The following is a 27,538-nucleotide window of genomic DNA, read 5'->3' on the forward strand; positions in this document are numbered from 1 at the left end:
ATTATAATAATTCTTTATAATACTATACATAAAATATTTGTAAAAATGATATTTCAATCTTTTCTTAGTTGAAATTAAAATTCTAATTTCAGTTCTTTTTATTTAATATTAATTCTCATTTTGTACAAATGTTTTTTTCAAACATTAATAAAATATTCTTGTTTAAGAGTAAATGAAATGCCCCTCCCTCCATATAGACTCGCTTGAGCAACAAAGTAAAGGGGAGAGAAAAAAAAATTAAAATTAAAAAAAAATAATAGCAATAATTTTAGGTATGGCCAGGTGGTGCAATGGACAGAGCATCAGCCCTGGAGCCAGGAGCACCCGAGCCCACATCCAGCCCCATACACCCAACAATCACCCAGTCGTGTGACATGCAAGCCACCCAAACCCCACTGCCCTGCAAGAACCAAAAAAAAAAAAAGAAAAAACCACCCAAAATAAAATAAAATAAAATAATAGTAATAGCAGGGGTGGCTGGGTGGCCAACAGAGCATTGGCTCTTGAGCCAGGAGCAGCCAGGTCCAAATCCAGCCTCAGACACCCAACAATCATCCTGCTATACAGCCCCAGGCAGGCCACCCAGCCCCATTTGCCCTGCACCCCCCCCCCATAATAACAGTAAAAAATGTGCTTGAGTCTTTGTTCCAACACCAACAACTCTGTCACGGGTGGATTACATTCTTTATAAGTCCATTGCAAAAGTTACTTCCATATTTTTCCACCGTTGCACCACCGCTGATCACAACTCCCTCCCTTCACACTGCTCCACTACCATGTACTATATTTTCTCTCTCCTTTCACTGACTCTGCTGTAGGGTCGCTGAGTGTCGCAGCAGACAGATCCCCAGCCCTGGGGCCAATAGGCCCTGAGCCCCCATACCACACCTTAGGCCCAGCATCCACCTGGCCCTATGGTCCCGGACAGGCCATCAAATCCCAGCCCCTTGCAAGAAGTAAAAAAGAAAATGTGTTATATCTGACCACTCTACCCCCATGGTCCATCCTCTCCTCCATCACTCACATGGCCCCCCCCCTTCCCCCTGTCCCACCACTTTCTTCTTACTCCAGATGCCTATACCCCATTGAGTATATTTGCTGTTTCTTATCCTAGCCACCTCTGATAAGAGCAAAGATTCCCTCATTCCCCCTTGGCTTCCCCCCCTTCCATATCATTGCAATAGCTCATTGTAATAAAGAAAAATCTTATTATATGAAATATCTTGGCCTATTCCCCCTCTCCTTTCTTTCTCCCATTACATTTCCCTTTTTTCTATTGACTCCATTTTTACACCACATTTTATCTTCAAATTCAGCTTTCTCCTGTGCTTCAACTATAAAAGCTCCTTCTACCTGTTCTATTAACTGAGAAGGTTCATATGAGTATTATCAGTGTCATTTTTCTATACAGGAATACATGCAGTTCATCATCATTAAGTCCCTCATATTTTCCCCTTCTCCTCCAATCTCCATGCTTCAACTGAGTCCTGTATCTGAAGATCAAACCTTCTGTTCAGCTCTGGCCATTCCAACAGGAACATTTCAAATTCCCCTGGTTCATTGAAAGTCCATCTTTTTCCCTGGAAGAGGACATTCAGCCTTGCTGGGTAGTTCATTCTTGGCTGCATTCTAAGCTCTTTTGCCTTCCGGTATATTGTATTCCAAGCCCTACGAGCTTCCAATGTAGTTGCTGCTAAGTCCTGTGTGATCCTGACTGCAGCTCCACAATATTTGAACTGTGTCCTTCTGGCTGCTTGTAATATTTTCTCTTTGACTTGGGAGTTCTGGAACTTGGCTAAAATATTCCTAGGGGTTGGTTTTTTGGGATCTCTTTCTCGGGGGGATTGATGGATTCTCTCCATTTCTATTTTGCCCTCTGTTTCTAGAATATCAGGGCAATTTTCCTGTAGTGATTCTTTGAAAATGATCTCAAGGCTCTTTTCCTGATCATGACTTTCAAGTATTCCAATAATTTTTAAATTATCTTTCCTAAGTCTGTTTTCCATATCAGTTGTTTTTTCAATGAGATGTTTCATTTTCTTCTAATTTTTCATTTTTTTTGGTTTTGAAGTAATGAATCCTGGTTTCTTGTAAATTCATCAATCTCCCCGAGTTCCATTCTTTGTCTGAAGGATTTGTTCTCAGTTTTCTTATCTCTTTTTCCATCTGGCCAATTTTGCTTTTTAAAGCATTCTTCTCCTCAATAACTTTTTGAACTGTTTTATCCATTTGACCTAAGCTGGTTTTTAGCACGCTATTTTCTGCAGCATTTTCTTGGATTTCCTTGATTAGGCTGCTGACTTCATTTTCATGTTTCTCCTGCATCTCTCCTTTCTTTTCCCAGTTTTTCTTCTAACTCCCTCATTTGATTTTCAAAGTCTTTTTTGACCTCTGTCATAGCCTGAGCCCAATTTCTGTTTTCCTTGGAGTCTTTAGATGAAGGAGTTTGTGCTTCCTCATCTTCAGACTGAGTGTTTTGATCCTTCTTGGGTTCATATGCAAAATATTTCTCAATGGTGTTCCTCTTGTTTCTTTGCTTGCTCATTTTCCCAGACTTAGCCTGTTTTGGGGTGCTTCCTGAGCTTTTGGGACACTCCCACAAGGGTCTCAGTGTGTGAGGCTCTGTCCTCCCTCCTGGTCTGTGAATGACCATAAGCGCCCCCCTTTGCCATGGGGCTGAGGTGGGGGGTAGGGGCCTGTTATTCTATGGGGGGGCCTAGACTGCGATCTGAATGTGTTCAGAGCCCCAGAGTCCTGTTCCAGGGGCAGAGGGACAGAGCTCTGCAGTTTCTCTCTTCACTCCCCTCCCTAGGTTCAATGGGCTCATGCCCTGGGGGCTCCGGCTGCTTCTGTTTCCTGGAACTCAGCTGCAGTGGCCATGCTGCTCTCTGTGTGCCATGAGGGCTGGACTTCACATGCTTGCTGTGGTAGAGGTCCCCCTGCTGTTCAGCCAATTTATACCCGGTGCTCCCTGGGGTGTAGCTCAGAAACTCCCTGGCGGCTCAGCAGTTTCCAGCGCCCTGGGGCTGCCTCCCAGAGGCTGAAGTTCTTTCGCTCTGGCCCGCCACCCCTCTGACCCCGGGGAGCAGAGCCTTTCTGCTCTTTTCCAGGTTACCTTGAGTAGGAGAACTGCCTCATTGTGTCCCTCTGTGAGTTCTGTCTCTCGAAAATTTAGCTTATAAGTTTTATGAGAGAGCGCCTAAGACAAGATCCATTCTTGTTGCCATCTTGGCTCCACCCCTAAAATCCTAATTTCTAAAGATAAATTTCTAAATATATTGTCTATTTTGTTAGAATCAAAATAAGGCATAACTAACTAGAGGGTTATCACTTCCATAAGCTATTTTCACAGGTAATTCTTACTACTGTTAATCTGAATCAATATATCATCAGCCCCTATAGGCACTCATCAACAAAAAAAGTTCTCTGTTACCCAATTCTTAGAAACAATTATTTAAGAGGAAAACAATTAGAGGAAGAAAGGAAAGAAATTGTACACATTACTATACTCCCTCCATCTACTTTTATTTATCAATTGCTGCCAGAGAATGATTTTTACCAACTTAAAGAAAACTACCTAATTAAAATAAGAGAAACAGGAATAGAGTACCAAATAACAAAGTAGTTGATCCAAACTCTTTATGTAACTTACTATTTATAATTAAAAGTATACCTTATCTCTAAAAAACAAACCATAATTTAAAAAAATACATACCACCAGATGCATTGCTAATAGCTGATCCTGCTGATGCCACCTTGGAAACAGCTGCAGGATTATATGTCCAAGATGTTCCACAAACTTCTACCTTTAAATCACTGTCTGAATAAATCTGCTGTACACGGCCAACTTTGCCTAAGGTCTTAAAGATAAAACAAAGAGCAATAACTTCCATATATAAAGTAACTATCACAAGATGATTTACTTATCATCTTAATATTCTTAAAATGATGCCTTAGTTTCTAGCTCAAAGAAATAATACTAATCTTGCTTAAGTAGGTTCTATGTAAACTAAATAAATAGTAAGAATGTACTAATATATGAAATTAGCATCTGTAGTTTTATTCAAATATCTCATTAAAGAAATAAAATCAAATTACTGAAGTTTCAGAAAATGAAACAATGTAACAAAAATATCTTCTTAATTTTCAATCTACCATTTTTCACAAAAAATTCCCTTTAACATATTATACTGAATTTTTTTAAAAAAAACTAAGATAACACAACCCATTTTTAATATTAGGGCAATTAGTCAAAAAAATCCATAATAAAGAAATAAAATTCAGTTTATACAAATAGATATTTCTTGGAAGACATCATAAAAGGCCAATTATGCTGTAAAGTAAAAAGTGAAAACACACTAAAGTGAAAACACACTGACAGAAATCTTCTAATAAAATAGACAAGTAAAATAACTACTAAAAGAATGAAATCACAATGACTGAAAGCCTTGTCTTGAAGGGAAAAATACTGAGACGTCATTGTGTTAACTGTCAATATTTCTTCACTTCATAAACCACCACACAGTGAGTATGTCTGGAGAGATATAACTACCGTATCAAAGAAATTACTAGCATATCCAACAATTTTGCCCTATAGCAAAACTCATCTTCAAAGCAGAACATATAGCTAGTTTTTTAACCAAACTTAAGCTTAAAAACCTTGAAAAATTATGTTTAGGAATACATGAAAATGTTTAAGCAATGCAGTTTCAAAAAGAAAGAAGTATTATTTTCTTAATTCACATTTCTATACCACTTTAGATTTACCAAATCCTTTCCTCCCAGCATTCTGGTAAGGCATTGTCATGCAAGGACTTTCCCCATGGGTGGGGAAGTGGGCAAATGAAATATGGAGAGGTTTAGTAGTCACAAAGGATCACAAAGTAGAATCTATATCAAACTTTTGATTCTCCAAAACATGAGAACACTTCATTAGGGTAAAAATTTATAGAATAATTTTCACTGTAAATAGTAACAGAAGGGATTCCAGAACACCTTTCAAAAATAGAATCAATTATTTGTGAAGTGTCAACTTATAATGATCTTACACAGACTACAGTAAATTCTATCTTTTCTATTTGCCATCTCTAGATGTCAATGAAGCAGAGTGGAAGGGGATGGAATCTGTAGTCTATGAATTCTAAGTCTCATACTTAAAGTAGTTGTAAGAATATGGTTAAATCACTTAATCTCTCAAAGCTTCATTTTTCTTTTATGTACAATGGGAGTAAATCTGAGCCATTATTATTGTTATAAAGTGAAGCAATTAGATGTAATGTCTCAGGGAAGGAAATTTAACTTTTCCATTTTCCTTTCCCTGCCCCCCCCATTAATTCCTCTTAACCGGAAAAAAAACTAAACGCTCTGTTTTGGGCCAGCTAGGTGGCACAGTGGATAGTGCACAGGCCCTGGAGTCAGGAGGATCCAAGTTCAAATCTGGACTCAGACACTTAATAATTACCTAGCTGTGTTGACCTTGAGCAAGTCACTTAACCCCACTGCCTTATAAAAGCCAATAAACAAATGAATGAATGAATACATAAAAGTTGATCCAACTCTGTAAAGTTTTACACTGTTGTGATTTTGAGAATCTGCTTACAAATCTAAATAAAATATAACAAATAAGTTCACCTAATCAAATTTCCCATTTCTATATACTTACAGGAAGCATTGCTTCTGCCCATTCACCATGACCTCTTTGTAGAAGCTTAATTCTTTCTAGATCGTAGCAAACCTGAACAAGGTCACCCACTTGAAATTGAGAAGTGCCCCCTTCTGCCCCCTGTGCAGCATCCCCACTTCGGACAACATTAGCTTTAGTGAGAACAGCTGGATTGAAGGTCCATCTGTAAAATAAAAATAAGAAAAATGATATATTATGCTTAATTCCTCAAAAAAGTATTTTTTCATGTTGAACCACTTTTTTTAAACAATAAGTTTGCTAAGAAAAAGTTTTAAATGTCAGTATCTTTAAAGTCAATCTTCAAAATATTTTCAAAATATTTTAATTTTTTTAAAGGAACAAATTATAATGATCTTTTTACAAGAGGAAAACAGGCAAGAAAAACAAATTATAAAGCGAAAAACAATTCACATGTGCTTTTTGAAACTCACCAGAACAAAACTTGTGGTTTGCAAAATGTAGCTTACAACAAAGTATTTTGATTCCTAACCTTTTACCATCTTACCATCAGACAGATTTCAACACAAGTTTTACAAGACATCCTCCAAAAATAGGAAGGAGAGAGGTATCTTTTCAAGGTATCTATACACTATAATTCTTAAATTATTAAGAAAAAAATCAGAATTAGAAAGTAACTATAATGATCTACTAGAAGCTAACAGTTATACAAGGAAGTAGTACAGTAGAATTATAAGAACATTAAATCTACAGTCAGAAGACAAAGGACTGACTCAGAGCTTTACCAATTACTGAGCAAGTCCCTTAGCTTTGCTCCCACAATAAAAATGCCCTAAGTAGCTCATTATAGTAATTCATTGTCCTTATAATAATTAAACCACTTAACTAGATTCCTTTGCCCACAGATGGAAAAATAGGGAAACTAGCTATTGTCCTATGTGAATAACCCTTAATATAATGATAATCCATAGCATAATTCAATACTGTGTTTGCATTAGAGTCAAGGCCCCAATTCAAAAAATGACTTCTCTCTAGCCCCACACATGTTACCCTAGGTATGTCATTAAACTTTTAGTTGCCATTTGCAATATATATTTGCTAAATATGGAATATTATCTTTATTGTTATTAGGATCATCATCAGTGTTATAAGGATCAAATGAGAGAATGTACACAGGGTACTTTTCAAATCCCTTTGTATTACTAAGATTGTTATTAATCTCTTCCTTTTCCTATGGACAAGTCACTATCTTGCTTTTATTCTTTTATAATGTTCTTAAAACTTCTGTGCAAAGGCAGATCAAAATAACTGCTTTTTTAATGAATAAAAAGTATTGCAATTAGTTTTAATTTTATTGTCATGGTTAAACAACTTAGTTTACTTCACAATTTCTTTACAATTTACTTACAATTTCTTTAATTTAATCTCTCTCACCACTCTCTTGGTCATCTTTCTATCTTCTTTGAGTCATCATACTTCTCAAAATGTGACTACCAAAATTAGATATTCAACTCTTAATACCATAACAAAGCTAAACAGAACCATTTTCTAATTCATAAATATCACATTCCTATTAGTTTTCTAATAATAGACAAACATACATAAAAAGATACAACATTACTTATTCAGAGCAGTCTTCTATGATACAATTTACAGTGCTTTCTTTGCTGATTCCTGATTAGTCTTAAAAAAATCTTTTTTTCTTTCCTTAAGGATAGAAAGCAAGACTAGACTTATAATTTTATTGGTATAAGGAAACTTCCTCTAACAACGTAGTTCACCAGTATTAGAGAACTGTCTAGGATATTAAAAGGTCAAAGGACTTGCCCAAGGCCACAGTTAGAGGCAAGATTCCCTTTTGGTTTATTTTTTCCCCCTCTAAAGAGGAGTACTTTCAGTTTTTCCCCATTAACCTAAATTCTTCTTGGCCTTCATAAGCTTGTTAGTTACATTCATTTTATTTTCTCACTTTTACGTACATATCCTAAATGTGTCACTATCTAAAATTGAGTATCACCAACCTATTGCCACTCGGGTACTGCACTACAATGTCGTGATCTTCATCAATACCACAAACTGTTCCAGTTGTAGTTAAAGTCTCAAACATGCCATCAGTCCATCCTCCATGCCCATGTTGCAAAGATTGTACAATCTCTAGATCAAGATCTATATTTACTAGGTCACCAATCTGTAGTCCACCAGGATTCCGGTTGCCATTCTGTTCACCTGTAATTGGGGGGGAGGGGGGGAGGAAGGGAGTAGTCATCAGAATAACCACTGAATTATAACAAGCATAATTATCATGATTATGTCAAGCAACTGCTCTCAACTCCTACCTCCAATGAAGGGTTTTTTTCCTTGTAATTAAAAAAGAATAGGTTCAATCAGTTCAGACTAAAATAAGAGACGGGGGGGGGGGGGGGGAGCGTGGCTAGATGGTGCAGTGAATAGAGCACTAGCCCTGGAGTCAGAAGTACCAGAGTTCAAATCCAGCCTCAGACACTTAATTACCTAGTTGTGTGGCCTTGGGCAAACCACTTAACCCCATTTGCCAAGCAGAAACCTAAAATTAAATAAAAATAAAATAAAATAGGAGATGATTAAATCAAATATTTAATTTTCCTGTTTTTCAAAAAAGTCATGCTTTTCCTGAAATCATTTATACTAGACAGAAGGAGGGGAAAAAAAATTCACTACCTAAATTTACACATTGCACAGGCTACTCTATATTGACAAAACAAAATAAGTAGATGGATATAGGGGAAATGAGACAAAATAGAGTTAACTGGAAGTAACTCACATAATTTATTCCATTGATTTCTTTTTTTTTGGCTTTCCTTTCTGTAAAGCTTTTAGTCCACGTTTTACAATGTTTTAGAGCACATATTTCAGACAAGCTCTTGCTAACATATTAAAGAAATCTTAAACATGAATTCTTTTCACAATAAATTGTCTAAATTCAGATTTTTGAAAAAAAATATCTCTTAAGATCCTAAAACTTAAATTTATTTTGCTTATTTATTAAAAGTAACTAGATTCGTGTATACCATGGAAACAATGTAAAGATTGACAAATTGCCTTCTGTGGGGGTGGGGGAAGGAAGTAAGATTAGGGGGGAAATTGTAAAACTTAAAATAAAATCTTTAAAAGAAATAAAATATCTATCACTGAATAAAAATGAAAAAAAAGTAACTAGATTCAAACGAGTTTAACTCAGTTCAATTCAAACATTAAGTGCCCATTATCTGTAAGGAGTTATTCCAGGCACCAGGGATACAAAGATATAAACAAAAAACAGTCCCAACCCTTAACAAGCTTACAGTTTACTCAGGAGACTTAGTGAATATGTATACAGATAAATAAATAAAAAGTTATACAAGGTAATTTAAAGACAGAGCTGCATCTTGAAAGAATCTAGGGATTGCAAGAGTTGAAGACTGAGTACTCTGAAAACACAGAGGCCAATCTGTTCAAGGGAACAGATTAAATGTTAGCAAAAGCTAACCAAATACTCTGACAAATCAAGAAGCATGTAAACATGAAAGGGGAGTGCCAAATTATGAAGGCCTTCAAAAACTGACTTGGTATTTTTTATTTTTTAATCATAGGAAATCGCTGAAGAAATCATCAGAGTGGTGTTTTAGGAACAATAATTTGGTACTGTGAAGACTAGATTAGAGATAAAACTAAGAAAAAATTATTTAAGCACTCCCTTAAAACTCAGGAACAATCAGTATACCACAAAATTACCAGAAAAAATTTGGTTAAGATTTTAGCCAAATTCAGAGGTTCAAAACACTGACATTTGTGGAGTCAATTGACGACTAATTTATTTTTGTAATCTGATTCCCAAAGTTCAAAGGTCAATCAATGACCCATACCTGTGTGAGAGACAAATAATGTTACTCAACAGAGAGAGGAAAGCTCTGGTCCATTTAGACCTTCTCTGAGAATCTTTTCATAGGCATGTTTGTTTGGCTTCTAATTTTCAAAAGAGAAGATGGAAGATACCAAATATACTTCAGACTGCTTAAAAAACAAGATTCTTTGGCAAGCAACCTTAGTTTGCTACAATGGAAACTTTAGGGAAATTTCACCTTGAGTGAAACAGATAAATTGAGTTATCCTTGCTTCCAAAGAAAGAGTTCCTTCACCCTGTTATATTGTCTGTTATATATTCACCTATGTATATTTTCTCTGACTTCTTTTTTGCTATCACCTTGAATAGATGAATTTCTTTGCTATTTGTTATATGTGTTCACTGTGGAATTAGTATTTAGTAAAAAAGAAATCAAGTTTTGAATATAAAGCTTTGATCCTCCTTTCACCCATTAAGAAACAGAAATCAGAGGTTTAGCTAAAGCCTGAAAACATCCTAGACTAATATTGTAGCATACCAAGCTAGTATTATATCTATTAACAAATAGATATAATACTAGCTTGGTATGCTACAAGAGAGCATCTGGCCCTAACCTCACTTCTCCTCCTGACAGGAATTAAATTCTTCTTTGACCTGAGATGATAGAGAAAAGACTAAATATCTATTCTACCTCCATTTGAGCCACATGACAATCCTAGTCTATACATGAGAAGACTTTATTAATAATAAAGATACCTACATAAACAAGACCTAGTAAGGAAAACAAAAGCTACCAAAAAAAAAATATCAAAACAATTAGATATATTGCCCCATCAGGATGAAACCAATGCTGTATTCACAGTAATATTGTTTCTAAATTATAATCAAATTCTACCAGTCTTATAAAATTTATGATTAGGAGAAATCATCTACTCTAACTCTTTTATAAGAAAAAAAAACAAAAAAAATCACTGTAAAAAATATTCTAAACATCCACTAATCCATCATATTATGGAGAGATCCATGACAAGATATATTTTTTAAAATTTAAAATCAATTACTATAAATTACATTATCTATGGAATGTAAAAACTACAATTATATGCACAAAAAAGAGAAATCTAGGATCTTACTGTGAAAGTTCCATAATGATGTACAAGGTAATTAATGGAAGTTACTTTAAAATGTAAGCTTTTTTATTAAAAGTTTAATTTATGATATTTTATGTTGATTTATATCTGTTTCCAAATATGATTCCCAATTAAGTGCTACTAGTTGTTGGCTACTCTCCTACATAGGGGACAGTGTCTGTACCATGAAACCCTCCAAAGGGTAAAAAAGACAGAAGCCTCAGGCCCAAGGGTAGAGTCTTTGGAGGCAAGAAAAACATACGGTAAGCATCTTCATTGCCTGCATACACTCCCTCCACTGGGGCCACAACAGAAGAGGTGTTCTAGCATAATTGTTTAGTGTTTAATCATAACCCTAGGCAACATAAGTACTATAAATAGAAAGATTTAATGTACTGTAAGGGAATAGGAAGGCTCTGACCGGGAAAAGCAGGCCAGGTATAAGGAACAAACAAAAGAAAAGGGAGTTGTTTCTTTTTGCTATTGTTGCTGTTACTGCCTTAAGCATTTTATTGATTTTTTTCTTTAGTACACACATCACTGTCATTTCCTAATGATTCTCCCTCTCCTTGACTACATAAAAATCCTCCTATAAAACAACTAATAACAGAGCAAAACAAATCAAATCACTGGTCTGAAAATATAAGCCTATGAACTCTCTTTGAAATGCTAATGGAAAATGTGAATAAATGATGAAATATAAAGTCAACAATTATTTACTAAGCATCTTCAGTATGGGAAAAAAGGGAAGAATTTCAAAACTGGAAAAAGAAAAGACTATATCTAAAATGTTCCCCCCAATCCTTCTCTACTGACAGACTCCTTCATTGCCATGACTCTATTCATCATCTTCATACAGACAGATGACCTCTAATTCTTTACAACCAAGCTAGAATGCTCTCAGAAGTTCCAGATTCCTATCTCTAATTGCTTATTGATAATTCCACCTGGATTTCCCATTAGCAAAGTAAACTTTCATTTCCCTCAAAATATGTCCTACTCCTAACTTCCCTATTAGTCTCTCACACTACCACTGATCTGCCACATTCAAAAAATCTGACATAGTCTTTTTTATTTTTCTCCTGTCTAAACCCTTTCAAAATGTGTAGCTTTGGACAAGTCACTTCCTCACTCCTGAGGACCTAAAGTTCATCTATAAATGAGGAAGTTAAATTAGATGCTCCAGACTGAAGGGACAAATGTGTTAGTCTATTCATTTCTAGCTATTACAAACATTAGGACTATTACAATACCATCTCAAAACAGGAATCCACTCCTCTATGCATTCTTCAATGAAGTGACCAAGGGAGGCCACTTCTCTCAACCTTAATTTCCAGTTTCCTCACCTACAAAGATGGGATAACAACAGTATCTATCTATCTATCTTGTAGTAAGAATAAAATAACATTACATAACAGAAATATTTGAGTATCTGAAAGCACTAAAAGGTTAATTGAAATTATAACTTGACATCCAACAAACAAGACATTGCTAAAAAGAGAATCAAGAAGCTCAAATTAAGAAATACAGCACTAAATCATGCAGTTTAATTTATTAGACTTCTAAGGGAAAGAGGGAGATGCTGGAAAAGGCTGAAGCAGATTTTCCTTCTCTTACTACAAAACTGTGGTTTCAGTTGGACAATAACAAAAACAATAAATCCAAGTTTTCCTAAGTTGCTAATAATTATTACATACATAATTCCTTCCTGGAGAAGAAATACCTGATCCTCAAAATTAAGAAATTTCTACATCTCCTTATAGTCACATCACCAAAGGTTATTCTTTTATTATCGAACTTTTGAATATCTCTCGTTTGTGTTTTTTTCTTTTTTAGACCAATAAAATCGATTCTTTCATAAAAAGTCAACATCACAGAGTACTAAAAAAAAATCTAAGATGCCAAGGAAGTTTGTTTTCCTACCATGGACTATGAGTGAGAGGAAGTTTAACTAAAATGACTCGTTTATTTTTAGTCCTATGTATTTTTATGTTGTTTGGTTTTTCATGAAAATATTTATGTCATTAAAAAAATAAGCCATTCTAATGTTCATATTTTGATCCCCAGTATTATCATTAATGTTTCTCAACTTCCTCAAAAAAAAAAAGATAGCTATGTTGCTTTGAATGTGATTAGATCACAGATTTAGAATTTATTATTAGGAACCTCAGCAAGTCTTTCAGTCCAACCTCACCTTACAGTGAAAAAAACTGAGGTAAGGGGAGGCTAGGTGGTGCAGTGAGTAAAGCACCAGCCCTGGAGTCAGGAGTACCTGAGTTCAAATCCGGTCTCAGACACTTAATAATTACCTAGCTGTGTTGCCTTGAGCAAGCTACTTAACTCCATTTACCTTGCAAAAACCTTAAAAAAAAAAACCTGAGGTATAAAATTATTAATAACATGGATCAAAAAGCAAGTAAATAACTCATGTCTAAAGATATGCACTCAGGTCTTTCTGCTTCCAAGTCTAAGGCCCTATCCACTACACTGTGTTGCCTATAAAATAAAAAATGTACTATAATTTAGACAAGAGATAAACAGAAAGTCAACATTAAAAGAGTTTAAGTAATTCTTACTGCTTATATCTACTAAAATTAAAATTGCAGGAAATGAAGTTCTGTTGAATTCTCACTTTAACTAAGTAATCTATGACCACTGACTCCATTTATCTAACCTTTCTGTAAATTTTTCCCTTCTGTCAGACCTGGAATCTTGGGAGGATATCTTTTATAGATGGTAATAGTACTACCAGCTCCACCTCCATGCAAGGTAATCAGTTCATATAGTTACTAAATCTTAAAAAATTAATTTCATGAATCTGACAAAATTAGAAAGGCACTGTTTAAAAGAATTGGAAAAACAAAATTCTTTAAGGTCCTAATGAGCTAAAATATTTGATAAAACCAATTAGTTCATTTTGTAAAAAGGCAATGCAAATTGTTGTGGGGCATTATCATATGGCAAGCTATTAAATTTAATATTGTTCCCAGTTACAAAAAAACTTGAGAGCAAATAATCTTTTTCCTGTTACTTGTAATATGACTCAAGTTATAATATCTCAAAGTTCCAACTATTTTTTATTCAAATCAACCTTATGTTATGACACCACTTGTAGTAGGTTTTTAAAGAAATCATTTCCAAAAAGTTTACTGAAAGGGTCTTGCCTAAATTCTGTTTCCTGAAAATAAAGAATTGCGTGAAGAAGCAAATTTTAGGAAAAGATAGAGAATTCAGATAAGGTCATTCAATACACTGACTTTTCTGTATAGGAAACTTTTTGATCATCACTGGTCTGTAAGTTAGGACCATTTCTATATAAATGGTCTTTATTGTTAATATAAGAAAAGACAATTTTATGAGACTATTTATGAGGACAAATTATGGGACATCTCAGAGACCAATTACATGGACCATTTTCAGTAGCATAACTGCAATACATATTATCTTTTTTTTTTTTTTTAGGTTTTTGCAAGGCAAATGGGGTTAAGTGGCTTGCCCAAGGCCACACAGTTAAGTAATTATTATTAAGTGTCTGAGGCCGGATTTGAACTCAGGTACTCCTGACTCCAGGGCCGGTGCTCTATCCACTGCACCACCAAGCCACCCCTGTAATACATATTATAAAAAAATAATTTTCAGAAAGACAAACCGCAAGGTGGAATAATGAGGAAAAATACCAGACTTGAGAACCAAGAGAAACAAAGCTTTAAATAATGAGAGTAACAATGATACAAGTCATTTAACGGCTCTGAATCTCAATTTCTTATGTAAAATGGGATAAAAACACATCTATTACTTAATGTAACCATGTTATGAGTAGAAAAGGAGGTAACATATGAAAACCTTAAAGCACTATATGAGGGTCTACAAAGCCCAAAAGAAGATAATTTTATTTCTCCTACAGCTTGTTCTTTTCTAGGGTAAAGAGACCACAAAAGTAAGTCTGAGAGCGAAAGAGCCTAAGTGAGGATCTCAACTAGATAGAATAAATACGATCTCAATAGTTTTCACTGGAAAAAAAACTTTTTGAAGACAAATATCATCAAAACGATTTCAAAAGAAATTTAGGGGGGCAAAGGGAAAAAAGAATGTGAAGTCATAAAGGACAGGATTTTTACAAGACTGATTTCAAGCAAAGAAAGTTATAGGCAAAGGGTTAATATGAGATACAAATTTTGTTCAGGCACAATTTGCATCAACAAGCAAATCAATAAACCTCAGTTAGTTTCTCTATGACAGATAGTGGTTAAGTAGTTTACACAGTATCTTAGTTTTGACTATTTTGTTGCTTTAAGAGTAGAGAGTAAAACTTTTAAGAGTGTGATAAATTCTCAAAATACTTGTCAAAATGTAAGTGATAAGAAAAAAGCTAATGTATATATATTTTTACTCCATGTGCAAAAAGTTCTATGCTAGATACAATGACAAACATTTAAAAAATAGTCCCTGAACTCAACAAACTTATATACTATAAAAAATGACTAATCTGGCTCCCTACCATCTGAAAACTGTAATTATTTTCACAGCCTCCATCCCCCACTGATACCCCAGTTCTATTAAATTACTTAGCAGTCCTATTAGAATTTTACACAATGCTAAAAATTTTTTTTCAAAAAATTATTTCAACCCATGAAAAATAAAAAAAGATCTTTGGCCAAAATTAATAAACAGGAAAAATTGGTCAACAAGGTACTTTAGGAAACAATCAGCCTGCAAAGGTATTAACTGTTAATCTAATAAAAATTAAAATATTGAACTTAGTCAAATTCCTTACAAAATTCCTTACAGTAAATTGATGTTATCTACTAACTTACCTAATACAGGGCAGTGGTCTCTGTAGAAAGAGCCTCCTTTAGCATCCTGGACACATTTCAAGTCAGACTAAAGATGAGATAAAAACGCATACATGAACTGTGATTTCAACAATGAAAAAAACATACACAATGCAAAACTTAAAAGGAATTCTAGAGTAGCTCTGGATTCAGAGTAGTCATAATTTAGCTTTCAAAATTGCATATTATGACCTCTAAGGCATCATTCGGCTCTAAATCTATGCTCATCTGCCTATTAAATATATTTAAGAATACACTGGAATGACACCTTGTTTCATCTAAAACACCATCCAAAAAAGCAACTTGCGAAATTGCCAAAACAATTCCAAATTAACTAATGAATTAAATAATTTTTACATAATTTCAAAAAAGTTTTGAGAATTTTTAAAAATAGATTCTTCTAGTTATGTTACTATATTTTAGTCAAGCTATCAGCATCAGATTTAATTCATTATAGATCACTCTATAAGATGGACTATAATATTATTTAATATTTCTAAAATTCATTTTTATTTTCTTCAAGCAAAAAACTGACTTCTAAGTACTAAACTTTTGGGAAGAAGCATTTAACAAAGAAAAGACATTAAGGGGAAAAGGTACCTATCAGTATTCTCAACATTAAAAAAAATCACTTCTAAAAATGTCATGAATTATCATTCTACTGAATACTCATCATATATCTACATACATGCATATATATACACACACATACAAGTTTATCCCACAAATCTCCTGACTTAAAAGAAAAAGAAAATTATTGTGCAATATAAGACTGATGTCATATATTCACCTAAAGCTTAGTTTTTGAACCATGTCGAAAGCTACAAATCTATACAACTTCCACATTCATACACACACACACACACACACACACACACACACACACACACACACATGCACATGACCACACACATATCCACTATTCTCATTTCAACTTGAAAAAAATCTTTGACACAAGCAAGGCAGATATTACCAAGAAATGCTTGTTTTCAGGATGAGGAAACCTGATTTAACAAAACTATGTGACCTGCCTGAGGCAACTGACAAATAATAGAATCACTAGAACCTATATTTCACAATTCCTAATTTGAATCCTACTATACTTCTCTAACCTTTGATGTCACCTAGTTATTTCTCCTCACTTCTAAAAAACTTAATTACTATTAAACCATTCAATTTAACATTTTTAAGAAACTAGCAAAAAAAAAAGGTAAAAAAAATTCATCTAAAAAAATTAAAGCATTTTTTTAATATTGCCATCTAAGTGAATCCTAAAGAGAAAATGAATAATTTTCCCCCCAGGATAATGACAAGTCTCCAATTTGTACTTACTATCAGATTAAGCAAGTAAAGAATATCTGATTTTTGTGTTACATTCCACTCGCCACAGTCAATACCAACTTCACTACTTGGGTGTTTTTTTGTGATATCTCAGACTACTGCACTATCTAAATGAAAAGGGAACTAGTTTTTCTTCCTTAAGCTCTATACTTTCAACAGTCAAAAGAGCATTATAAAAAGGAAATTAATAGGGGAATAGGGTTATGTACCCTCCCGTGCTTCCTTAACTTCCTCCTAGGTTATTCAAAATCTTTCTCAACATAATATTTGGTTAATTAGTTGCTGCCTAAACAACAACAAAAATCCTTTAATTTGAAAATAAATTCACTCTAACATATAATTTCTTTCTATATAAAATCTCTACCTCAAAGTCTAATACTATTGCCCTTGACATTCATAGTTCTGTTTTAATGACCTCCTTAATGATGATCTTCTAATGTCCTAGTAAAATAAGTGAACTTGGATGAGGTCCAACATAAAACCAATGCAATATATTAAGCATTTCTAATGGTTAAGGATGAGGATACAAAACCAAAAACAGTCATTACTTTTAAGGAACTCACACTCTACTGAAAGATACACACAGCAAAAAGATAAAATTGTGAATTGAATTAATTTAAGGAGGGCAAGAACTCAACAACTAGAGGGATCAGGAAAGGCTTCAGGGAAAAGGTGATCCATGGAAGCTAAGGATGAGGAGAAGGAAGTGCCTTCTAGATATGAATGAATAAGTGAAGGAACAAAAAGAATTCATTAAGAATATACACGCACCAATCACTGGGGATATAGAAACAGAAGTGAGACAGTCCTTGACCTCAAAGAGCTTACAGCTAATAGAAGGAAACAACAAGATAAAGCAGAGAGGTGGACATGGAAGATGGGTAGGTTCAGGGGTTAGTAGCACAGTAGCAATGATGTTATTAAAATATTCAAAGTAATAAGATAAAGGAAGAAGTAGGGAGAATATGGCAAGGAGAAAGCCAACCAGATAACAGCTGGAATAAGCATGGTCTCAAAGTTCAAGGCTGAATGGAGTTCCAAACTCTTTCAATACTATTTTTATGATTTCAGTTAACTGTCTTCCTGCTTCTGCTCATTCTAGACTGAAAACAGTTCATGAGTTCTCCAAAATTTTCTTGAATTCTTCATATTCACCATTTTTACTATATATTACAGTTATTTATAACAATATTTGGCTATTTCAGAATAGATGACTCAACTAACAAACATTTATATACCAGGCATTGTAGTAAGCACTTGCAGTACTTTGCTAACACAAAAGGTACTGCTAAAAATATGAAGTGAGAGTAGGTGATATAAGGCAAAGAGGTCCTAAAAACTTAAGGTGGAGTAGCTGACATACTAAGAATGGAGTTTTAAACAATGAGCTTTAGGAAAATTTCCATGAATACCTAAGGAAAATAACAGCATGTTTCAATTAAAACATACAGCATTTTATTAACATTGCACAAACAGACCTCCATCCCACAGTATATGTATAATCAGGACAGTTGAATTCACAATGAACTTCCTAATTGGATGTAAACAACAGAAAAATATAACAAAAGAATATGGTGAGGACTCTTTATTATTCTTCCCTTTCCCCCACCCAACATTCTTATCATCTGTATTTTTTCCCAGCTTACCATGCCCTCAAAGCCAACTCTGTAAAGGTTCTTAGCACCATTGTCCCATAGAACATATGCTGCACTGTGTGGACTAGATGCACTCCAGTCCTGAATTTCAGTTACCTAATTTAAGGAAAAAAACAGAGTAGGAAAAAAAAGTCAGTTCTTTTAACAAACTTTAGCTCTTTTGACTAAGAATATCTCCTTTTGTTAACTGTCCCATCTTATATTAATGATCCATTTCATTCCAAGATCAATCCCCCAGGGATCAATTGGAGTCAGGCCTTTCCTAGATCACCATTCAAAAACTGCATTATGGAAGTCAATCACTCACTCTTAACACTTTTTTTTTGCAAGGCAATGAGGTTAAGTGACTTGCCCAAGGCCACACAGCTAGGTAATTATTAAGTGTCTGAGGCCAGATTTGAACTCAGGTACTCCTGACTCCAGGGCCAGTGCTCTATCCACTGTGCCACCTAGCCACCCCGTCACTCTAAAATTTTTAAAGGCCTTATCCCCAGCACTGAGCTAGGCCCAGGGTATATAAACAAAAATAAAAGAACCTGACCCCAACAACTTTCATTCTCTCAAATTATGAGAATATCATAGCTGCCCTAGTATCTGACAACTGTCATAGAAAAGTCTGGCCCCAGCAGGCAAAACCAGGAGCAACAGATAGATATGACAGGGAGATAAACTTAGACTCAATGTTGGGAATATCAGTCTAACAATTCAGAGTTGATGTAAGAGGAACAGGAAGCCTCAAGAATTATATTTCCCCTTCTTGGGGTCTCCAGGCAGAGACTGGATGTCCATTTGTCAGAGATGTGATAGGAAGGATTACTTTCTGGTATAGGTTGGATTAAATGGATAGTCACTTCCAATTCTGAAATTCTATGCAGAATGCCACTTTAAAATAGAAAAAGACTGGTCTTTCTATTGATCCCCCTTAGCTGCTAGTTCCAGACCTTCTAATGATTTCTTCCATCTAACAAGTATGTAAACATTTATACATGTCATCTAGAAGGCTATCTTTCCCTTAGAAGAGGAATTAAACTTTTTCTAATTCTAAAGAGCAAAACAAGGAACAATGAATAGAAGTTCCAAAGAAGCAAAATTAAGCTAGATGTAAGAAAAACTAACAATTCGATCTATTCAATTGGAGAGTTTATTACCACAGGGGCAACCCTCACCTCACTTCTGCCACCTTTCATGCCCTCATTCCCCTACCACTCTGCTACTTATAAGCTTCTAAGCAAAGAGAGGGGACAACTGGTGTGTATAGTGTGTTCTAGTGGGGAGGGTGTATCTAAATTTGTTCTAGCGGGAATTCTATTCGAGGATGGGTGAATTGCTCAAGTTACTTCCAACTCTGAAATTTATCTAAAAACACATACATAAACAATATTATTCAAACTACTTAATAGTCACCGAAGGTCAAAAAATTCATCACCTACTGGTTAAGCCTCCAGACAAGCCTCTCCACACTTCTGTTGGAACTCAAATAGAAAACATATTCTGTAACCATGCTGATACTTAAACCTTGTCAGGATGGAAGAACTTGCTGTTAATTCTCTGTTGTTTTAACTTTTAAAAACTAAGAGAAGTCTCCACAACAGTCTAAGGGCACAAAAAAAAATGACTTTTGAATACTTTTTGTTTTTTTAAAAAAAAGCTACTTCTATTCCTATGTTATCTAGTGTTTTTTAACAGGAAAGTATCTATTTAATCAAAAGATACTTCTAAAACTACTGATATAATCTTATGATTTTTGCTGTTTTTATTATTGTCAATTACGCTTGCAGTTTTTCTAATATTAAACGAAGCTCTACATTCCTGACCAAAGTCCAAGCTGGTCATAGTTTATGATCTTTCTGATGTACTATTATAATCTCCTTGCCAGCGCTTTATTTAAATTTCTTGCATCAATATTCAGTAGGAAAATTGGTCTGTAGTTAGTTCATTCTGATTTTGCTTTCTGGTTTAGGTTACAAAACCATACTTGCATCATAAAAGGAATCTGGCAGGACTCCTTTACCTATATTTCAGTTTATATGGTATTGGAATTATTAACTGTACTTTTAAATGATTGGTAGAATGCATTTATTAATTCATCTGATCCTGGGAATTTTTTTAGTGAACTCATTTATCATCTCTTCAAATTTTTTCTAAAATAGGATTATTTCATCTTTCAATATTTTATTTCTCTTCTGTTAATCTGGACAATTTAAATTTTTATAAATATTCATTTCATTTGGATAGTTTTACTGGCATAAAACTGGGAAAAATAACTACTAATAATTACTTTAATTTCATCTTCCTTGTTGTGCATTCATTCTTTTCATTTTTGATGCAGATTTTTTTAAATCAAATTAGTACTTTGTTTTATCGACTTTATTGGTTTTTTCCATCAATTCAGCTTCTAGTTTTATTTATTAGCTAAATATTTGGGGTTTTTTTTAACTTTCCATCTTATCAATCCTTCCTTCGATTTTTCAGGATTTCTATTTTAATATTTGATTTTTTAGTTGCCTTCAAAGAAAGATTTTTAGTATTTTTAAATAAAGTTTTATTATATTTTAAAATACAAAAACCATTCAGTAGGATACCTCTTAGAGCAGGGGCTCTATTGAAACAAGAGACAATATATTTTGATTTGCCATTTTGATGAAATCTCTGCAGTAGTTCCACTCCCTTTACTAAGACATTTAGTAAACCCAGAGGTGGGTTGCATAGACATTGCCCTGCCAGCCACATGTTGTTCAAAGTCTCATTTTAGACAACCCTGTTTTAGAACATGAGAACCTGCTAAAAGAGGATAGAACCAAATAGGAAGGCTGGAAAGGGCAGTTCTAGGCTTTCCTAGAGCACAATAAGATGAATGTAGAGACGGGGAGTGAGAAGCAAACTCAGTTCACAATTAGGGTTGCATATTATGCTTTTTTTGAAAAGATTTTTCCTCCTAAAAAAAAGTTATCATGGTTTTAAGATCATTAACATCTATTCTACTCCGTAATGTCTCATCATAGCATTATGGTAGTGCAGCATTCTCAAAAGTTAATTAAATGGAGATCAAAACAAGAAAGAAAGCCTTTGAGTATGGATATAACAAATTCAAGATCAACTTCCTAATACGTGGATAGGCTCATCACCAAAAAGATGATCATTTAGTGATACTTTTTTTCATTGAAGCAACTTAATAAGAAAGTTTAAACTTAAGTACAGAGAGGTAAAAATCTCTACTGGCAAAAGGAAAACCCCAAACCAATGAGAAAAAAACATCCCTTAAGAGTTGAAGTAGGGGCGGCTAGGTGGCATAGTGGATAAAGCACCGGCCCTGGAGTCAGGAGTACCTGGGTTCAAATCCGACATCAGACACTTAATAATTACCTAACCTTGTGGCCTTGGGCAAGCCACTTAGTCCCATTGCCTTGAAAAAAAATCTAAAAAAAGGAAAAAAAAGACTCCTTTACCTTCCCTCTTCTCCCATTTCCACCATCTTGATCTTCCCATTGCCAGTCGACCCCTCGAACCACTCTGGCCCCGGCAAAGATTCCTCGGGCTGTAATTTTCTTTGATTTCCGACGAGATTCTAAAAGTACCCTAAAGATAAAAATATTTCTGTTGATGTGCTTGATTCAGTAAGAAGAGATCTAATTGGTTCTAAAAAATAAAATCAACAAGTCATTTAAAATTTAAGGGATATTAAAGAACTTATGAAAGTATACCCTCGATGGCTGTTTTTGGCAACATCATAAATTATGGAGGGATAACATAATAGGATATTTTACTAGTAAGAAATACTCTGTAGGAGTGGCTAGGTGGCGCAGCGCAGTGGATAGAACACCAGCCCTGGAGTCAGGAGTGCCGGGGTTCAAATCCAGTCTCAGACACTTAATAATTATCTAGCTGTGTGGCCTTGGGCAAGCCACTTAACCCCATTTTGCCTTGCAAAAACCTGGGAAAAAAATACTCTGTAATTCCTGACTGAATTCCAGATCCAAAACCACTCAAAAGTTAAAGCTGTAGTACACTGACCCTGTAGTCAGGAGTACCTGAATTCAAATCCAGCCTCAGATACTTAATAAGTACCTTGCTGTGTGACCTTGGGCAAGTCACTTAATCCCACTGCCTTAATTAAAATAAAATTTTAAAAAAAATGTAGACTTCCAGGCAAGATGGTGGAGAGAAGACTGTGTTAAGAGCTCCCTGTGTCCCCTCAAAAATAACATGAAATAAACTTCTTAACACAAACACAATCAACAAAATCCCAGAAAAAGAAGTTAGGAGAAGAACACCTACCAACAAGGTCGGTCTCAGGGGACCATGGGTGAACCAGGAGAGGAGACCAGAGGATCAAGGCAGGGACAGCAAGGGGGGAGGGGGGGGGAAGGAGCCAAAAGACCAGCGTTAGCCTCAGATACCTTGGTGAGAAGCAGGTAGAGAACCAACTTTAGCCTCAGAGTCGTTGGCCAGAGGGAGGTATAGGACCTGAACTCCATACCTTTGGAGCATTCTTCCAGGAACAAATAGTAGCCACCCCACCCCACCCCCATGCACGCAAGCACAGGTGTGGACTAAGGAGCCCACTTGGCTTCCAGCTCATGGTTCAATGTCAACTCAGACCCTGCTTCCCCTCCTCCCTCTCTCCAAGACTGGAGAGGTCTTCAATCACTCCAGAGAAAGCAAGCAGCACCCCCTACTGTTCAGTCCTTGGAATTACTAAACAAAGTAATAGGATCTTCAAAAGTATAGGATCTTCAAAAGCAAACCTCCAGCCCCACCAAGATCCTATAAAAATGAAGAAAAACCAACGAAAAGAGGGACCCATGGAGAAATACTTAGAAGACCAGATTCTAACCCAGAGAGATCTAGCAATTCTGAGGAGAATATGAATTTATCTCCAACACAGAAAGACTTCCTTGAAGAATCAGGAAGGAATTTAAAGATCAATTGGAAAAGTTGAGAAAAGAAACTCAAGAGAAAATTAACACACTGTAACAAGAAAAAAAACATTGGAAAATACAATTGGACAAACACAAAAGGAAAATAATTCTCTCAAATCCTCAAGTGAGCAAATGTGAAAAGAGAATGGAAAACTCCTTCAAAAACAGAACTGACTGAATGGAAAAGGGTTCCAAAAGGTAAATGAACAAAATTCTTCTCTTAAAAAAAAATGGAATCTGTGGAAACTAATGACTTCATGAGACAAGATTCTGTTAAACAAAACCAAAAGATCGAAAAAATAGAAGAAAATGTAAAATATCTCATCAGCGAAACCACCGACCTCAAGAATCAATCAATCAAGAAGAGACAACCTGAGAATTATAGGGCTTCCTGAAAACATTGAAAAGAAAAAATAACCCTGGACTTAATATTACAGGATTAAGTGATGGAAAATTGTCCTGATATCATGAAACCAGAGGGAAAAATAGTTATTGAAAGAATACATCTATCCCCTCCAGAAAGAGATCCTAAAATGAAAACACCAAGAAATGTTGTGGCCAAATTCCAGAACTATCAGAGAAAATCCTTCGAGCAGCCAGAAAGAAACAATTTAAATATCAAGGAGCCACAGTAAGGATTATGCAGGACCTGGCTGCATTAACATTAAGGGATCAAAGGGCCTGGAAAGAGATATTACAAAGAGCAAGGGATATTGGAATGCATCCAAGAATCCACTATCCCACAAAGCTGAGTTTTCTCTTCCGGGGGAATGATGGACATTTAATAAACTGGGAGACTTCCAATATTTCCAGATGAAAAGACCAGAGCCAAATAAAAAATCTGGACATCAAATAGGAGGCTCAAGAGACACATGAAAAGGTAAAACAAACAAACAAACAAACAAACAAACAAATAAATAAAGGAGGGGCTCCTATCCAGTAAGATGAAATCCCTACCTTAGAGAAAGACTCCAATAACTCTTGAGAATTGTAATTCTAATAGAATATACTTAGCCAGAAGTGAAGGATATTCATAACTTTTCTGTGACTCAGAATGTTTTAAAAAAATACCTCCTTAAAAAGGGGGACAGTAAGGAGATGGGATGATGGAAGAGATTGAATGGGGGTAAATCTCATTACATCAAGAGGTACAAAAGATCAATTGTAATAGAGGGGAAGAAGGGAGGAGGTGAGAACCACCTGAACCTTCATCTCATCAGACTTGGCTTAAAGTTAATGTACACACATTCAGTTAAGTTAAGAAACTTATCTTACCTTTCAAGTATTAAAAGGGGAAAGGGGAGGGGGGGACCAGGAGGGGAGAAAAGGGGGAACTAACAGAAGGAAGGGAAGGAAGAAGAAGAAAAAGGGAAAAGGGGAAAGAAAGGGGGGGTGGATATAGAAGGGAAAACACACTAAAGGTGGTAGTATTCAGAAACAAAATACTGAGGAAGATGGATAAAGGGGAAAAATACAAGCAGAGGGAAGATAGCATAGACATGGCAGTAAAGAGTTAGTAATTATATAACTCTGAATGTGAATGGGATGAACTCTCCCTTAAAACAAATAGATTGGATTAAAAACCAGAATCCTAAAATATGCTGCTTAAAAGAAACTGATTTGAAGCAGAGAGATACATATAAAGTAAAAGTAAAAGGTTGGAGAAAAATGTATTTTGCTTCAGCTCAAAGTGAAAAAAGCAGGGGTAGCAATCCTTATATCAGACAAAGGAACAGCAAAAATAGATAGTGTTAAAAGAGATAAGGAAGGACTCTATATCATCCTAAAAGCTATCAGAGACAATAAAATAATTTCAATAATAAATATGCATGCACCCAATGGTATAGCATCCAAAATATTAAGGGAGAAGTTGAAAGAGCTATAGGAAGACATGGACTGCAAAACTCTACTAGTGGGAATGGCTTAACAAACTGTGGTATATGTCATGGAACACTATTGTTCTATTAGAAACCAGGAGAGGGGTGGCTAGGTGGCGTAGTGGACAAAGCACCGGCCTTGGAGTCAGGAGTGCCTGGGTTCAAATCTGGACTTAGACACTTAACAATAACCTAGCTGTGTGTCCTTGGGCAAAACACTTAACCCCATTTTGCCTTTCAAAAACCTAAAAAAAAAAAAACCCAGAAACCAGGAGAGATGGGAATTTAGGGAAGCCTGGAGGGATTTGCATGAACTGATGCTGAGTGAGATAAGCAGAACCAGAAAAACACTGTACACCCTAACAGCAACATGGGGGTGATGATCAACCTCGATGGACTTGCTCATTCCATCAGTGCAATGATGGACAATTTTGGGCTGTCTGCGATGGAGAATACCATCTGTATCCAGAGAAAGAATTGTGGAGTTTAAAACAAAGACCAAAGACTATTACCTGAAATTTAGAGGAAAAAAACACATTATCTTATTTATTATGTAATTTTGCTATCTCTTAAACTTTATTTTTCTTCCTTAAGGATATGATTTTCTCTCTCATCACATTCAACTTAGATCAATGTATACCATGTAAACAATGTAAAGACTGCCTTCTGTAAGGAATGGGAGGAGAGAAGCAAGATTAGGGGATAAATTATAAACCTCAAAATAAATAAAATCTTTTTTTAAAAAAAACTGTAACAAGGCACCTAGATGGCACAATAAATAAAGTACCTAGTCTGGAGAACCAAATATGGTATCAGACACTTCTTTGTGATCTTCAACAAGTCAATTAACCCTGATTGCCCTCCCACCCTCCTAACCCAAATTTAAATTGTAGCCAAATCAACCAAGTTTTTTGACTATTTTTTTCCCTCAATACATACTCCAAAAGATAAAGGCAGCTAGGTGGCACTGTGGATAGAGCACTGACCTTGCAGTCAGAAGGATGGAAGTTCCAATCCAGCCTTAGACATTTGACTCTTACTGTGTGACCTTGGGCAAGTCAGTTAATCCTGACTGCCTCACATTCAGGATCATCTCTAGATGTCCTGATTCATATCTGACCACTGTACTCAGATGGCTCTGGAGGAGTAAGTTAGGCTGGTAACTTAGCACAGCACCTAGTCCCTCACTCAAATCAAGCATTCATGTTCTTGTTAGGGCATCACCTCCCTTGATGTCATGGTCTTATTTGAGAATTAAGGACATCATCATCATCATCATCATCAACATCACCATCATCATCACTCAAAAACGTTATTTGCACAACACATAAGTAGATTTTTCATGGGAAGCCAATCAAGGCCATACCCAGGATGGGGCAATTAGGGTTCTGTCTTAGGGCTGCAAATTTAAAAGGCTATCATTAGCACTTATACACTTTTAAGGAAAAAGTCTTATAGAAGTATAGGAATTGAGATTTGGTGAAGCTAGGGAGGCAGTGATATGGAACAGGCATTGGAGTAGGCCTCTTTTAAAGAGAAATCTGAGTAAAGGAGAAGAGGCAGAATTCTAGCCTAGATTACATTTAGGGAGAAATTAAGAAAGTAGACAAGTTAAAAGTACACTATGCTACCCTAGAATATAAATAGGTCCTTGTGGTACCTGGGGAAATATGGAAAACATGCTGCTGGAGGGAGGGAGGGATGTTTCACCAAACATAGTAGTTATCTACAAGGGCAGTCTCTTAGCTCCATTTACTCTGACGGGACAGGGGTGGGGATAGGGGTATTTCAGACAGGAGCAGAACATGTTATGAGACCAGAGTCAATGTTCTGAAATGGACAGAGACCAAAACAAGGAGGAGGAGGGCGAGGGGAGACTGAACCAGGTGGTTTCAATAGGACCCTTCCAAGTGTAAAAGTCAGTGATTTGAGATTTGGACTCCCATTTGACTCTGAAACTCAAGACTCAATTTCACTAAACATTGAATGACCCTTCCTCTCTGATCTTAGTTTCCTCTATTGTAAAGTGAGAGCAATGAATCAATAACCTCTTAAGGTCCTTGCGAATCTAACATAATAATTTGAGGGTTTTGGAAGGAAGTGGCATCAGGCCTTCTTTCAGGGTTCTCCCCAAAAGAAACCACCTGCTTATAATGAGTTTTTTTCTCAATTCCTATCCTTTAGTAAATAGTTTTCTAAACTGCCAAATGTGAAATAACCAACCTTAAACATCTAGTTATCAAAAAAATAATTAAACCAGTGGATTTTCTGAGGATAGGGGTAG

General features: G+C 35.5%; 1 protein-coding gene across 1 annotated transcript in view; it reads right to left on the reverse strand.

The window, feature by feature from the left end:
* Positions 1-27,538, reverse strand: part of MIB1 (MIB E3 ubiquitin protein ligase 1) — a 149,297-nt gene that overhangs the window by 90,023 nt on the left and 31,736 nt on the right. The window contains exons 3-8 of the mRNA XM_074199524.1: positions 21,905-22,034; positions 18,450-18,554; positions 15,445-15,511; positions 7,663-7,867; positions 5,663-5,846; positions 3,716-3,860 (exon numbers count right to left, since the gene is read on the reverse strand). Coding sequence (XP_074055625.1) covers positions 3,716-3,860; positions 5,663-5,846; positions 7,663-7,867; positions 15,445-15,511; positions 18,450-18,554; positions 21,905-22,034 — 836 coding nt within the window. The remainder of the gene's footprint in view (positions 1-3,715; positions 3,861-5,662; positions 5,847-7,662; positions 7,868-15,444; positions 15,512-18,449; positions 18,555-21,904; positions 22,035-27,538) is intronic.

Source organism: Macrotis lagotis, chromosome X (genome assembly GCF_037893015.1).
Source record: "Macrotis lagotis isolate mMagLag1 chromosome X, bilby.v1.9.chrom.fasta, whole genome shotgun sequence".
Lineage (NCBI taxonomy): Eukaryota > Metazoa > Chordata > Mammalia > Peramelemorphia > Peramelidae > Macrotis > Macrotis lagotis.